This window comes from Lupinus angustifolius, chromosome LG17 (genome assembly GCF_001865875.1).
Source record: "Lupinus angustifolius cultivar Tanjil chromosome LG17, LupAngTanjil_v1.0, whole genome shotgun sequence".
Lineage (NCBI taxonomy): Eukaryota > Viridiplantae > Streptophyta > Magnoliopsida > Fabales > Fabaceae > Lupinus > Lupinus angustifolius.
The window spans coordinates 18,335,775-18,351,051 of NC_032025.1; the positions used below are offsets into that span (position 1 = coordinate 18,335,775).

Genomic DNA, 15,277 nt, shown 5'->3' on the forward strand with positions numbered 1-15,277 from the left:
CTCTATTAATAATAAACTAATCAATTTAGATTTTGTGATTGTCCTTCCATCAAGTGTCGCTTCCAGAAATTAAATTCGTAACATTTTGATCTATCTGGAGATTAATGAAGTCTTACACTACTAGACTAATATCTTATTTGCGTATATGTTGTTTAATTAAGTTTAAAACTTATTTGTGTTTTTTGTTATGATTAAAGGTAAAAACTATAATGTTGTCAACTTACTTGTAAGATTTTGTTGTAAAATATTTCTTGTTGATTGTTTAATAAAATTCTTTATATTTACCTAACAAAATTATTAAATAATATTATATTAATAACAGTAATTCTACCAAAGACCAATGTCTCAATCAACAACTCACTAGTTAGACAAACAACAAAATTTCTTTCCTGGATTCTTCAGTACTGGGAATGTGAGAAGAGACAATTTTTTAAAATTATTAATTTATAAAAATGTAAAAATATGAGCATTGAATTTTTTGTTATTATCTTGTATCATAATCATACATATGTACCGCCCTCCATTAATATAGAGGAGCCATACTCTTAGACAAATGACCCCATACTTTCACCGAACCAATAATTAGTCCAAATTTAATAAAATTTTGTCTAGAGGAACATTTCATTCCACCATGAAAGGCTTAAAAGAGAAACACCACGGACGTTATAGGGTGGACATCTGTTGTCCCACAATAGTGTACCACTTAATGTGTTACTAATTATGATTGGTTAGAAAAATAACTAATTATGAAAATTTTAATTTAAGTATATTTTTTCAACCAATCATAAGTTGTGGTATATGAAGTGATAATTTTTGTGAGACAACAGATGTGCTCCACTTAGGTGCAATTAATTAACAAACTGCAGCTGTCTTCCAACTTCTCTGCCCATGGGAAGATTTTTTTGCTGAAAGTTTTAATCTCATCCCATTAAAAAGTAAATTGACACTTCTAATTAAATTTGGCATTATAAATTGATAGTGTAAGGTGGGAGAATGAAAATGATATTCATCATTTATATATGAATTAAAATGAAATATGAATGATGTATTAATTATATAAAAAAGTTATACTATCCATGTATATATATATAATATATATGTAAATATTAAATTTAATATTAATAGGGAAAATTCACAAATTAATATAAGCATTTATTTTCTTTATTCTTTACAAATATTATAAGATCATAATTTTACTTTTATTTAATATTGCTTGTTAAATGATAATATCAATAACGACAAAAACATAAACTAAAGATAATTAAAAAAATTAATATAGGCAAATAGACAAAAAAAATAAATGCTTCATAAAAGATGTCTAGTTACTTATAAAAGGACCACCAAAATCTTGCCTTATATAGTATGGACAGAGAGTATGTTAATTGTTAATGCAAATACATGCATGATAAATAATTATATGATTCAGACCAATAATTTTAATCACATCTCTACCATTCATTTAGAATCAGCTAACTTAATTTTAAATAATTAATACATATATCGTTGATAATGAGAGGATTTAGTTGAGACTATTAGTATCTAATTTGGAATAATTTATTTTATCCCCATACATATTGATGTTAAAAAAAGCGAGGCAAGGACTTCGGAGTATATAGTATATATTTTACAAATCACAAGCTCTGCATTTTCTTGTATCTTTCTCTATTCCTCATGATCCACACGGCAATTTTCACACTAGTATTGTTTTAGATTTTGGGCCACAAAAATAGTAAGTGATCTTTATGTTCCTCAAACTTTAGCCGCCAAAATCGTTGGGATTTTTAAATTATATTATATATAATTATAGAAGTGTTGTTTCACGTCAGTGGAACATAAACCAAACTCAATTCAATTGGTACTTCAAGTTTAGCTTTTATTTGAGGTGTGAGTACAATGGGTCTTTGGTGGTGGAAGGTGCTTCTTGCTGCTCTTGCTGGAATTCTCTTCTTTTCTCAACACTGCCGTGCTTCCCAAAACGGTAAAAATTAAAATTAATCATTGTTCTACTCACCTGTGGTACACATATAATTGATAACTGATTACATGATGAAACACGTTAGATTTACGAGTAAGGATAACAAATTTTTTTACTCTTATGGCTACCCATAAAACACATAACGACTATTTGTAATAACGAATAGCGACAATAATAACCTATAGTGGGAGATATGCATCATTACGGATAACATGATACACGACTTTAAAATATCATATTAATCAGATCACTTTTTTGGATTGGATAGCAAATCTCATTTCTTGTCTTGATATTGTGTAGTAATAGCTTTTAACCTTTTTCTTTCATTTTTTTCTCTTCTTTTTCTTTGGTAATTATCTCTTCTTTTAATAAATCCTTCCTTTTTGCCTATAAAAAAAAATTAATCAATTTAACTTTTAAATAAATAATTCATATATATTATAGTTTTTATTATCTTCATATTATATATAATATATTTTATTAATATTTCACAATGAATTTTACTAATTTAATTAGATAAAAAATTATATGTATTAACGGTATATGAGTTTTATACACTATCACTGAATCATCAATAATTTGTATTTAATCATTATTAACTCTTCAAAAAAAGAAATTCAAAACAACGATAGATGATAAAATATTTATTTAAATCTTTACACTAGATATTATACTCATTTGACTATGGTAACAAATATACCATATACATGTATTATCATTCATGTAATAATTATATATATATATATAGATAGATAGATAAATTCATATTGACAATATAGAATATACAATTCAATTTGAAAACTGGTTTTTTTATGAGCAATGAAAATATTATTAATAAAGAGATAAAGAAATTAGGAAAACAAGTGATACTCTTATCCACATAATCTCTAAATTAATAAAGTGAGAGATAATTTGATGGGTGTCTCACCAAATCAACAAGTGAATAAGAAAAAAGAGGAAAGTGAGCATTGAGAATGCTCCAAGAGTACATAAAAATAAGCTCAATCACCTCATCTACTTGGAACATCTTATTATCAAAAATAGTTTTGTTCCTAATGTGCCAAATAGTCCAAATTGTGACAAACCAAAGTGTCATCCACCATTTTTGTTTCTTATTCTCCAACCATAGAGCACTTTCATGGATTGCAAAAGAAGACATGACGTCATAATGAATAATGGAGGATAGCCCAAAGCAAGAATAGGGTTGTTGCCAAACAAGATAAGATACAGAACAAGAGAAGAACAAATGATTAGTAGATTCCTTCACCTTACCACAAAGAGAGCAGAGAAGTGTGTCGTGAGCAATTAGTCCACTTCTACGAGAAAGGTTCACTCTAGTTGGTAACCCATCCAAGACAATTTTCCACACTAGGCATTTCATCTTTGTCGGAGCATTACAAGTCCATAGTCTTTTGAAGAAAGCAAGACCACAACTTCCATCCACTTTTTGTAGAGTTTGATAAGCATTCCTAACCAAGTATTTTCCATTCGTATCATGAATCCAATTCTAAGAGTCATCGGAGTGTTGTTTAGGCACAATTCCATGGAGTTGTCTAAGGAGTTCTTCAAAAAATTTCATCTTCCAAGAGAATAAGTTTCTTCTCCATCTCAAAATCCACGACCAAACCCCGTTATTCCATGCACCCAAGGAAATAATAGTTGTTTCTTTGTCCAAAGCCACCTGGAATAATCTAGGAAATGAACTTTTGAGAGTATCACTCTCCACCCATAAATCAGTCCAGAATTTTATAGAAGAGACAACCTAAAGACCTATGGATACCATCACTTATCCAACCACAACCTATTCCTTCTCTATTTTGACTAAGATTCCCTAATTCTCTCCATCAAGCAGAACCCCTCCTAAAGCACTCTAAGTCACCATCCCCTGTACACCTTAAAACTCATCCCCTTATCTCGATTTTAACACTTTCATGCAAAGAGAGTCTCCCTCAAATAACAATCTCCATCTTCATTTACTTATAGTTTGAGATGGATTTTAGTCACTTATGATAAGTTATTAGCACATAGTAATAGTAATGTTACGGACTGTAGAGTGGAGTCATTTATAATAAAAATTGATACATGTGTGTAAATGAGTACGGTAAATTTACTCTTCTAGTTAGTATGGTAGAGTGTGGAGTCATTTATAATGAGCACAGACATATGTTACTCTTACAGCACCGGGGCACTTTGTACAGTTATATTACTAGACTAATCACATAATTACGCCTTCAGTAGTACTTTATAATAGAGACAATATTGTATGCTTCTATAAATTTTATGCATTATTATTACATTATCCATTATTAATATTTAATTATTGTTGGTTTTATATAAATTATAATCCAAATAAATAATATATAATATAATATCTGCATATAAATCTTATATTATGATAAATTCGATTATTGGGGAAGTCTAATGATGGTAATTAATTTCAAATATTACAGTTCCGAATTATACATTTATGCAAAATGCAACCTCAGCACCAAACATGTCCTCCTATGACTACATCATTATTGGTGGAGGCACAGCAGGGTGCCCTTTAGCAGCAACACTATCCCAAAATTACAGTGTGTTAGTTCTTGAACGAGGTGGGTCACCTTATGGGAATCCCAACATTTCCAACTTAGCTGCATTCGGTGCTGCCCTATCGGACACATCAGTTACCTCTCCTGCACAACGATTCATCTCAGAAGATGGTGTAATAAATTCGAGAGCTCGTGTGCTTGGTGGTGGAAGTTGCTTGAACGCTGGTTTTTATACACGTGCTAGCCCTAACTACGTAAGGTATGCGGGTACCATAGATATTTCCTTTTTATTTGTAATAATATCAACAAAATTTTCTAGAATAATTATGCCAATTTAGATAATGTTTATTTTTTTTATGATAATATTAAATAAGGATCACATGGAAATTAATAATTAATAAACCATGAAACTTCTAAACCGGAATGTATCCGATAAATAATGTAAGTCCACAAATTTTTATATTTTTTAATTATAGTATAAATACTTTTTTAGAGTTTAGAGAAATGTTATCTATACTATATATAAAGGGAAAACCCAAAATAACCACCACCATGGTGTAATTTGTGGTTCTTCCTATTTTGCCCTCATATTTTTTATTTTTTACCAAAAAACCATATATAACCTAATGTTTATTTTATGTTCCTCTCTACCCACTATCTATCTATACTTCTATATCTATGTCTATACTATTAATAAAGACAAAACAAATAATAACTACCTCATGTTATAATTTTTATATTCCAAACTTACGCTTTTATATTTTTAATAACTACTATAAACTTCCACATATTACTTTCATTTTTTATATTAATAATTTAATATCATTAATCTTTCACACATTCTCTTATTTTTATCTTCTATCTTTTTCCATCCAATAGACACAAAATGAGAAATTGACATAAGTTTTATGTATATCATATCAACTATCACATACTATTTTCTTAAATTTTCACTCTTTATTGATCTTATATACTGCACTCTTATATTCAAATTGTTTTTCTTAAATAATATAATATGAAGATCATACATACTGTATCAAAAAAATAAAAATACGGGTGACCAACACGGAGTGCCGGTCGACACGCTAGTTACTATTAAGACAGTTATTTGTTAGTTTTCTACATCCTTAACTCACATGTTTAAAATATATGAAAAAAATACTACTAAATAAATAAGGTATTATATTTGTTTCTAAGATGTTAAATATTGTAATATTTTAAAATTTGCAGTGTTTATAGTTTTTGCATCATGATTATCAAAGTATTTACATTTTCTTAGTACCAAATATAATGCTACATTCTAAAAGAATTAATGGGGTTTTTTAAATTTTAAATAATAAATATAATAAAAATCAATTTATTCTATAAAATAAGAAAATGATTATTAAGAAGATATTACTTTGAGTTAATACCTACACAAGTGTATAAATAATTCTTTAATCTAACTACTTACAAGGTTAATCATGTAGAAGGTGTAGTAAAAAAATGTGAACGATGATATGTATATAATTTGCATTTTGGTGTATGAAAGAATGAATTTTTTTTTTACTTTAAGTTTAAGTACAAATATATTGTTCTATGTGCATTGGCTTTTGTTTTGAATAGGGACGCGGGTTGGGATGGAAAAGCAGTGAACGAGTCATACAAATGGGTGGAGAAGGTTGTGGCCTTTGAACCACAGATGAAGCAGTGGCAAACAGCAGTAAGGGATGGACTATTGGAGATTGGTGTGTTGCCTAATAATGGCTTCACTTATGATCATATTTATGGGACAAAGGTTGGTGGCACCATTTTTGATAAGGATGGTCGTAGGCACACAGCTGCTGATCTTTTACAATATGCTAACCCTAATGGAATCACTGTACTATTGCATTCCACCGTCTATAGGATCATGTTTAGAATCAAAGGTGCGTTCCAATTTTGTATTATATGTGATGAAATTGTGAAGAATGTACTAAAGTCTAAAACATAACACTTTTTAAAAGAGGCATGTTAGTATATTTTAAGGTATTCCATTTGGATAAGTATTGATAAGTAAGTCTCGTTTTGTCTGTTTTATTCTGCTTGGTATAATTTAAATATATGTTATGATATTCTTTTCATTGCAACTAGATTTTGACCATAACAAGATATAATACATTTTGCATCCACTTGTTGTACTTTATATTTGCATAATATTTCAAGTATAGTGTATCTCAACTTATCTTCTCTACTTTAACTCTACCATAAACATTTCTTAAGTTTAATTTTGATACAATTTTAAGTCTAGAATTTCCATTTTCATATAGTTAATATAGGAGTTTAACATTTGAGTTGATGTGAAAATACATGATTGGTTGATAATGTATACTATTAAATCCATATTTTTATTTAACTAGTTCTATTATTTGAACAACAAATTTTGAACATCATATATATCATATTTAACAATATTCATATTTATCTATGTTATTCAATTGCATTTTAATTTTTGTATGTACTAAGGTTTTATAAATCAGTAATGTTATATCATCTTGCTCACAAGAAAGTGAAGTTGACTCTTTTATAATACTGGAGACTGAATTACTCTAAAAAACCATAAAAGAGACCAGACACAAGGTCATTTGTATCCTTTTTCTTTATGATTAAATTACACTCTTACCCTTAAAAGCAAAAGAAAAAAAGAAATTATTTCTCAGTACTGGAGATGATCTTTTTTCAAGAAAGTGATATATGTCACTTATAAATTAATCATTAATAAACTAAATATCACTTTATGAAATGTGTCACTTTCTTGTGAGTAAAAACATTTATATAGGAATTTATTAGAAAACTAGAATATATCATTTTCCTTTATAAATACATCCCAAAAATAAACTAGAGAACTTTTTTATTGTACATGAAGCATTCTCCTCACACTTTGATATTACATTTTTTTATCCTTATCATAAAAAATGGGCGTTTATATTTTTGTGGTAGCATTTCATTGATCCTTGAATCTCAATATTCAACAGATGGATCAAAGCCAAGAGCCCATGGAGTAATATTCAAGGATGAATCAGGACGTAAACACAAAGCATACCTAAATCATGGGTCCAAGAACGAGATCATAGTATCAGCTGGTGCACTTGGAAGTCCACAACTTCTAATGTTGAGTGGAATTGGACCAGCACAACATCTTAAGGATCATAACATAAGCTTAGTATTTGATCAACCATTAGTAGGACAAGGAATGTCAGATAATCCCATGAACGCAATCTTTGTCCCATCTCCTTTACCTGTAGAGGTCTCTCTTATTCAGGTTGTTGGCATAACAGCCAATGGCACCTACATTGAAGCTGCCAGTGGAGAAAACTTTGCTGGTAGTTCCTCAAGAGACTATGGAATGTTTTCCCCCAAGGTACATGGGTCTTGGTATTGTTGCATGGGATAACAAGTAATTAGTTAGATTAGATATATAATCTTAAGAGTAAATACTCATTTTAATCCTCGATGTTTTTTTATCTTCCTATTTTGGTCCCTCAAAAAATGAAAAACTAAAAAATGGTCCATAAAAGTTTTAAATATGAGTCAAATTAGTCTCTATCAAGTATTATAAAACATGTTAAAAGAGACTAATTTAACCATATTTGAAATTTTTAGAAACAATTTTAGATTTTTTATTTTTTGGCATCAAACTAGTAAAATAGAAAAACATGAGAGACTGAGATATTTTTTATAAGGTAAATTATTTGAAACTGAATATTAATTTTTTATTATGCATCATTCTGGCTGCATCTTTAGCTACTATAAAAGAATATTACTCAAGTAAGATATGACACATAGGTAGATTGTACACATTCAATAGTATTTAAATTTTTTATTTTTTTGGTTACAGACATTTACCAACTAAAATTTCCCAAACACATAAGAAATTTCCTTTTCATATTAGTTTTTTTTCCAATAAAGATAATTAGTATGGTAAAGGGTTACTTAAGTTTTATGATTTGCTCATACCATATCAATATGATTCCTAGGTAGCTAGGTTAAGAACCTGAGTTAATAAAGAATTTAATCAAGTGAGTGAGTTTTTCGAACTAAATCCAACCTAAATTGTTTTACACTTGCTAGCATGAGTTTTCTCCTTCTATAAATATTCATATGAAATTAAAAAAATGCAGATTGGTCAACTTTCAACGGTGCCACCAAAGCAAAGAACCCCAGAAGCCATGGCAAAAGCAATAGATCTAATGAACAGTCTTGACCAGGCAGCATTCAGAGGAGGATTCATCCTAGAGAAAATCATGGGTCCAATTTCAACTGGCCATTTACAACTCCAAAACCGTGATCCAAACGAAAACCCATCCGTGACCTTTAACTACTTCAAGCACCCTAGAGACTTAGAAAGATGCATAGAGGGCATTGGCACCATTGCAAAGATTATTGAATCCAAGGCTTTCTCTTCATTCAAATATGAGAACATGCCAGTATCCCTACTAATGAACTTGACTGCAAGCTCTCCGGTGAACTTGTTGCCGAGACACACGAATTCATCGGTGTCTGCTGAGCAATTTTGTAGAGATACTGTGATGACAATATGGCATTATCATGGAGGATGCCAAGTTGGGAGAGTTGTTGATAGGGACTATAAGGTTCTTGGTGTGGACTCACTTCGAGTTGTTGATGGTTCAACCTTTAACTTTTGTCCCGGAACTAATCCTCAAGCAACTGTTATGATGCTTGGAAGGTAAGTTATTTGTCCCATTTCTTTCTCACATGATATACACATCCCCCTGTGTTTACACAATTTTTGCTACCACTCATTTTTTGAACAAGTACATCCTACCCTTTGGTACTATGACCTCAACAAATCAATAGGTAGGTAGAGTCGGCTGCATGAATTAAAAGATACCATAATATTCTATCTTAAAGTATGTTCATCGACAAAATGTTGTTCTTTAAGTCTTTCTTACTCATTTGTCTATGTTTTTCTTGGTCTCCTTCTTCTTCTACGAATTGGACTAGCCTGCATTTGATGTATTATCCTTACAGGAGCTTCTACTAGTCTCTTCCACACATGTCTAAACCACTTGAGACATAATTCTACCATATTTTATATAATAGGAGTTACTTCAACTTTCTCTTAAATACATTCATTCCTAATCATATCTTATCTAGTGTGTCCAATCATCCAATACAATATTGTCATATCTACCACATGAAATCTATTATATTGTTGACATTTTATCGTCCAACATTCACTCTCTTATAGCATTGCAAATCTAATGGTTCATATCTTCACTCTTATTGTGATAAAACTTCCCCTTAAATTTAAGTAATACATTTTTAGCACATATAATACCCGAAGAACTTTGTCATTTTATTCAACCCGCTTAATGGCTCATATCTTCATCAATTTTTCTACTATCTTGTATGATTAATCTAAGATACTTAAATCTATTGACTTATAGTATGATATGATCATCAATCTTTACCTCTAAAGTATGGTTTGTCCACCTCTTACTAAACTTACACTCCATATATTTAGTTTTACTTTAACTGAAATTCATATGCTTCTAAAAGTTACTTGTCACAAATTGATAAAATATTAACTGCCTATTTATTTACTTATTTATTTTTGGTAGATGAATAACATGCAAATGTTAATTAGGATGATCGAGTGTGGTATATTTTTTCATATGTTAATGATGGCTGGCTTTTTTCAATTTGGTGCAGGTATGTAGGAGTCAAAATTTTGAAAGAGAGACTTGGTGCTGCCCCGGATGAAACAATGTAATAAGTTAAATTTACTTATTCCTTGTTTGAATCTGATAAAATGATGTTATTGAGGAAAAAAACATGTAAATCTAATTTGTAGAGTTTATGGAGTGACCTTATAGTGGCAAAAATAATAAATTAAACATTGATCCCTGTATTTGATGAAGCTAAAGCAGATGAAAAAAGCTCTATCATTTCAATTACAAGAATGGACAAGATATTTTTGTAACATATGCTCGTTATATTTTGTTCTCTTTGATTAGATAACCCCTTCCGGTTGACTAAGAAAGATTACATTTTAACAATGGAAAACAATATTTCATCTTTTAAATCCTCCTAAAAACCATAAGAAGAATAATATGTGTGGCAAAATCATATTTTGTTTATTAATGATAGGTTTACAAGTGAGATATGTCATTTCTTCTGGTGTAGGGAGATTTAGAAAAGAGAGTACGTAACATGTTACTTGAACTAATGTAACAAGTTACCTGACTGAAAAAAGAATCCAGTAGCCAATTATTGAGGCTGGTAATTGATTACCAGGTGGATAGTAAGGTTCACTAACCACTTTCCATGTGCCATCTAATAATGGACCACTCTATGTTCATAAGCATTTCATACCTCTTAGAGTGGACCTTAGAACCTCTCTAAACTCTATATATATTGTCCCAAGTTTCTGAAAACAACATAACACTTTTGCAACAACTTTAAATTGCAAAATCTTTCTTAAATTTGTTTTCCACGAAGTCTTAAGTGAAATTCAACAATTTCATACATTTTGAAAAACAAGAATTAGGTGTGATATTGAATTTAAAGTGTTCTTGAAAATGATTCCAACATCAATATATTAGGTGTAGTAATCCTAAGACATTCAGAAAATTTTTCTTCTACTCTATAAAATCAAATGTTAGCGTAGGTTTTAGTAAGTGTTTGTGTAATAAGAAAGTGATGTACTTTCTTGTGGGAAATGGAGTGTTCTAGAAGAGTGTCTTGGTGTGATACTTGTAAAGAAACTCAATTGCATAGTAAAAATCCATTGAATTAGAAAAAAAGAATAGATGTACCCTTTAGTTCAATAAGATTAACCATTATACATATTTGTGTGTATCTCTCTACCCATATCTCATTTATATTTCTACAACTATTGTTCTATAAAGTTTCTTCTTCTGTTCAAAATTATGATTTATGGTTTAAAAAAGACAATATCATTGCAAATCTAATTAACCTCATATTAGGTTGTTATCTAGTGTTTACTATTGGCACTAGAACAAGGTTGGGTAATTTGTTCCCAGATCCTAATTAAAAATCACATAGATGGCTTCCTCCAAGTTTTGTTGGAGATTATATGGAAAATCAGAATGAGAATCTTCAGAGTCCTAACACTTAGATATCTAGAACATTATAGAAGAAGGTTTTCTTTTTATCCAAACATAGTTTTAATGGTTATAAACAACATGAGGCCGAAGATGTCTAGAATGATAAATATAAAAAGAGAGTACAGTATGATGTTAAAGGTAAAAAAAAACATTCTAACCTTTGCCTTACGAATAAACTACTTATTTAGATTGTCAAATAAAAATATGTAAAAGAAATATGGGACACCTTAGAAATAACTCATGAGGGAACTGAAAAATTAAAAAGGTCTAGACTAAATACTCTTTTCCAAGCGTATGAAATATTCATGATGAAACAAGGAGAGAAAATCACCCACTTAAAAAAGAGGTTCATCCACCTAATGAACCAATTGATTATCCTTCGCAAAGTGCTATCTAATAGTGATTTAAATATGAAAGTTCTTATATCACTAACAAGAGCATAACAACCAAAAGCGACAATAATTTCTGAAAAGAAAAGTTTGTCAGGATGTTTTTGAATGCATTATTTAGAAAAGTACTTGAATATGAATTGGAACTAAACCAATTAGAGGAGCAAGAAGAACTTGAAAATAAACGCAAAACCATTTCTTTGAAAGCTATAGTGGATTCTTGTGAAACTTCACAAGATTAAGACTCGGAAGAAGACAATGTTGAAAACATTAATCTTCTAGTAAAGAAATTCAATAAGTTCTTGAGAAAGAACAACACCATGAAGTCTGGCCAAGATAACAAGTTTAACATCAGGGCAAAACTTCACATACTTTGAATGTGGGAAGCCATGATTGTTGAGGTTGATTGTCATTCCTTACAAAAGAAGAATACATTCAAAGGAAATAATGTCTAAACTATGAAGAGGCTCTAATTTCTCAAAATCTTGTATTCAGGAGAGGAAGAGTGTGGAAAGTGAGGAGGAAAATAATAATTTTATATTACTAGAATCAACAAAATGGGAGCACATAGGCTCTCATGTTCTACAAAGTTGTATCACTTCATATACTATTGGTTGCGATTGTTTGAGAACATATTTTTAAATTAAAAATATAATAGTTAAATATTTTCCTGATCAATCATAAACAATAACATGATAAATATAGTAATACATTTTTTGGATAGAAGATAACATCCAACAAAAAAAGACCTTATATTTGTACATTTTTTCCGAGTTTGATATATTTTTTTATATAGGCAATGCGAACCGCGAGGCTGCCATGCTCATGTAATCATTGGTTTGTTGGTTATTTGGTAGACTTGGGATATGTGTTAACTCACATTTTTGTACTAACTAACATTGTTAATTTTACTAAGAAATGTAATAGTCATATTTATTATCATATTGTGTCTTTAAACCTTCAATGATTATCTAGTTGTTTGAAACATAAAAATATAAGTAATTTAATCGTTTAAGATTCATTCATCCATTGGAATTCAGTTCAATTGTAACTTATTAAATTAAGTAAGAACTCGTGAGAATCTTGGAGAAAAATAAGGATCATTATATTCATTTCAAATCTTCGTATTTTCATCTTCTCTAGTCATCATGTTCTATTGATCTTAGTTTGTGAATTTGTTTAGAGAACTTTTCGATCTAAATTGTTATTATCTTTACAAGAAGGTGTTCACGAAACAAAAAATTCAATGCTATTTTTGTAAAAGAAATGAAATAGATTAGGAATGAGGGATCCTCTATCTAGGAGAGTGAGATCATTATAGGACACATAGAAGCTAGGAGGTTGTGGATAATCAACTAAGATCAAACTTGTGAAGAAATACATACGAGTCTTTTTGATATATTTGTATCCAAAGATATCTCACTAAAAGATATCTCCATTAGTGAATATCCTCAAATCAATAGAGGGACTAGACATAGTATCATTCTTGACATGAACCTGTATAAATATCTCTTTAATTTCAACATTTATACTCGAGATTAACCAATTTTTTATGACTAGTATAGACTCTTATATTATAATTGAATAAATTGCTCTTGAAGAAGATAATTCATTCTTGAAGTAAGTTGTGTTTTCTGGTTTATGTTATAATCGATTAATAATCAATTAACTAGCAAATAGCATTGGTTATTCATCACTAATTGTACGCTGGTCAATTATATGGATTTTAATAAACTTAATTTCTTTGTCTTATCGATTAGTGATCAGATTGATTAACAATGTATAAAAGTGAAAATTATTAATTGAAATAGGAAAGTAGCCACACACCAATTCATCTCCTTCTCTCTTAATGTGTTGCAAATCCCTAGTAACCCAACACACTTATCTTATTTGTTTGCAGACTATGGCATAACTTTAGCTTTTAAAGATGGCTCATTTCAAATTCATTATGCACAAGCTTAGATAATTATTGGAACAAATTGTCATTTGTAGCATAAAAAATGATGTCATAGACTTCCACAATAGTGAATCATTTAGTGAAATCATTTTGAAAAGATTAGTGTATAATTTTCTTCTCACAAAACAAATTTTCAATTGATATTTGTTCTATCTTTTATATCAAGCTTGAGGAGTCTGTTTAAGACCATAAAAAGTCTTTTTTTATTTAAAAATATGATTAGATTTGTCAAAATCTTCAAAATCAAGAGTTGTCTAACACATACATCCTCTTCAATTTCACCATCTAGAAAAATACTTTTTTCCAGGTGACCTATGACTTTGTTTTAAGTAACTCGTTACTCTGTTTCAAGTTACCTTCTACTTGGTTTTTTAAAAACTCATTTTTAGAACATTGTAACTCATTTTCATTCTTTTAAAACTATGTAAAAACATTGAAAAAATATTTTTTAAGAACATGTATGGTAGAAAGTAAGAATAACTTTGTAAAGGTTAGACCTATACTATATAGAAATTAAAAACATTATCCATCTTTGTATATGTGCTTTCCATTCATCAATATCTTTAATCTTTTTCTTTCTTTTGTTGAAGTTACCATCTTCATCAAAACCTAGCCGAGGTCAAGGAGAAGGCTCTTCTTCACAATTATTGATGTTCTTAGATGGGTTAGTACTTATATGTTCTACATTGGCTTCTTCTTTTGACTTATTTGTCAATGTTGTCTTCAATCTTGAGATCAATACATGTAATATCATCTTCCAGATCTGATAATTCCTTATTAGTTTTTAAAATACCATTAAACTTAGCATGAATAGATTTTTCTACAACATAAGCTCTAAAATAAAGAACTATATAAGTTTTAGATGTTTAACGTAACCAATAAAAATGTCTTTATCAAATTTAAAATCAAAATTTTAAAGATAATCCTTTGTAAAAATGACATAGAAAATAAAAAAATTAGTTGTCTACCTTTCCATAATTCATATTGATTTTCATTTAGGAAATATCTTACCAATATATTATGTTCTGCACATAACATGCAATGTTGCTATAGCTTCTTCTCATAGACACTATTAAATATTGGCTTAAAAGAAAAAGAGAATGATGTGGCAAAAGAAGTGGCTATGGTGAAACCTTCTTGTGGCCAAGTAAAATGAGTGGCTATAGTGTAACCTTTTTTGTAGCCAATGAGAAGAAGAGGTTGTGGTGAAACATCTTTGTTTTTTGCCATACAATCATCAACGCTTTGACTATAAATAGGAATGTTCCAAGCCATTGTAAGACACACCAATATTCTAGCCTTAGTGCATATTC

At 29.6% G+C, this 15,277-nt stretch overlaps 1 protein-coding gene across 1 annotated transcript; it reads left to right on the plus strand.

Annotated features, from left to right (window-relative positions):
• LOC109331871 (protein HOTHEAD-like) lies at window positions 1,834-10,442 on the plus strand. Its single transcript, XM_019566636.1, has 6 exons — window positions 1,834-1,978; window positions 4,426-4,765; window positions 6,112-6,413; window positions 7,500-7,885; window positions 8,646-9,211; window positions 10,201-10,442. Exons 1-6 carry the CDS (start codon window positions 1,894-1,896, stop codon window positions 10,259-10,261), a joined length of 1,740 nt encoding a protein of 579 aa, XP_019422181.1. The 5' UTR covers window positions 1,834-1,893; the 3' UTR covers window positions 10,262-10,442.

Coding starts and splice junctions, on each gene's coding strand:
- LOC109331871 (XM_019566636.1), top strand. CDS start 1,894: ATGGGTCTTTGGTGGTGGAAGGTGCTTCTTGCTGCTCTTGCTGGAATT. Junction 6,414..7,499: donor GATCATGTTTAGAATCAAAG/GTGCGTTCCAAT, acceptor AATATTCAACAG/ATGGATCAAAGCCAAGAGCC. Junction 9,212..10,200: donor ACTGTTATGATGCTTGGAAG/GTAAGTTATTTG, acceptor AATTTGGTGCAG/GTATGTAGGAGTCAAAATTT.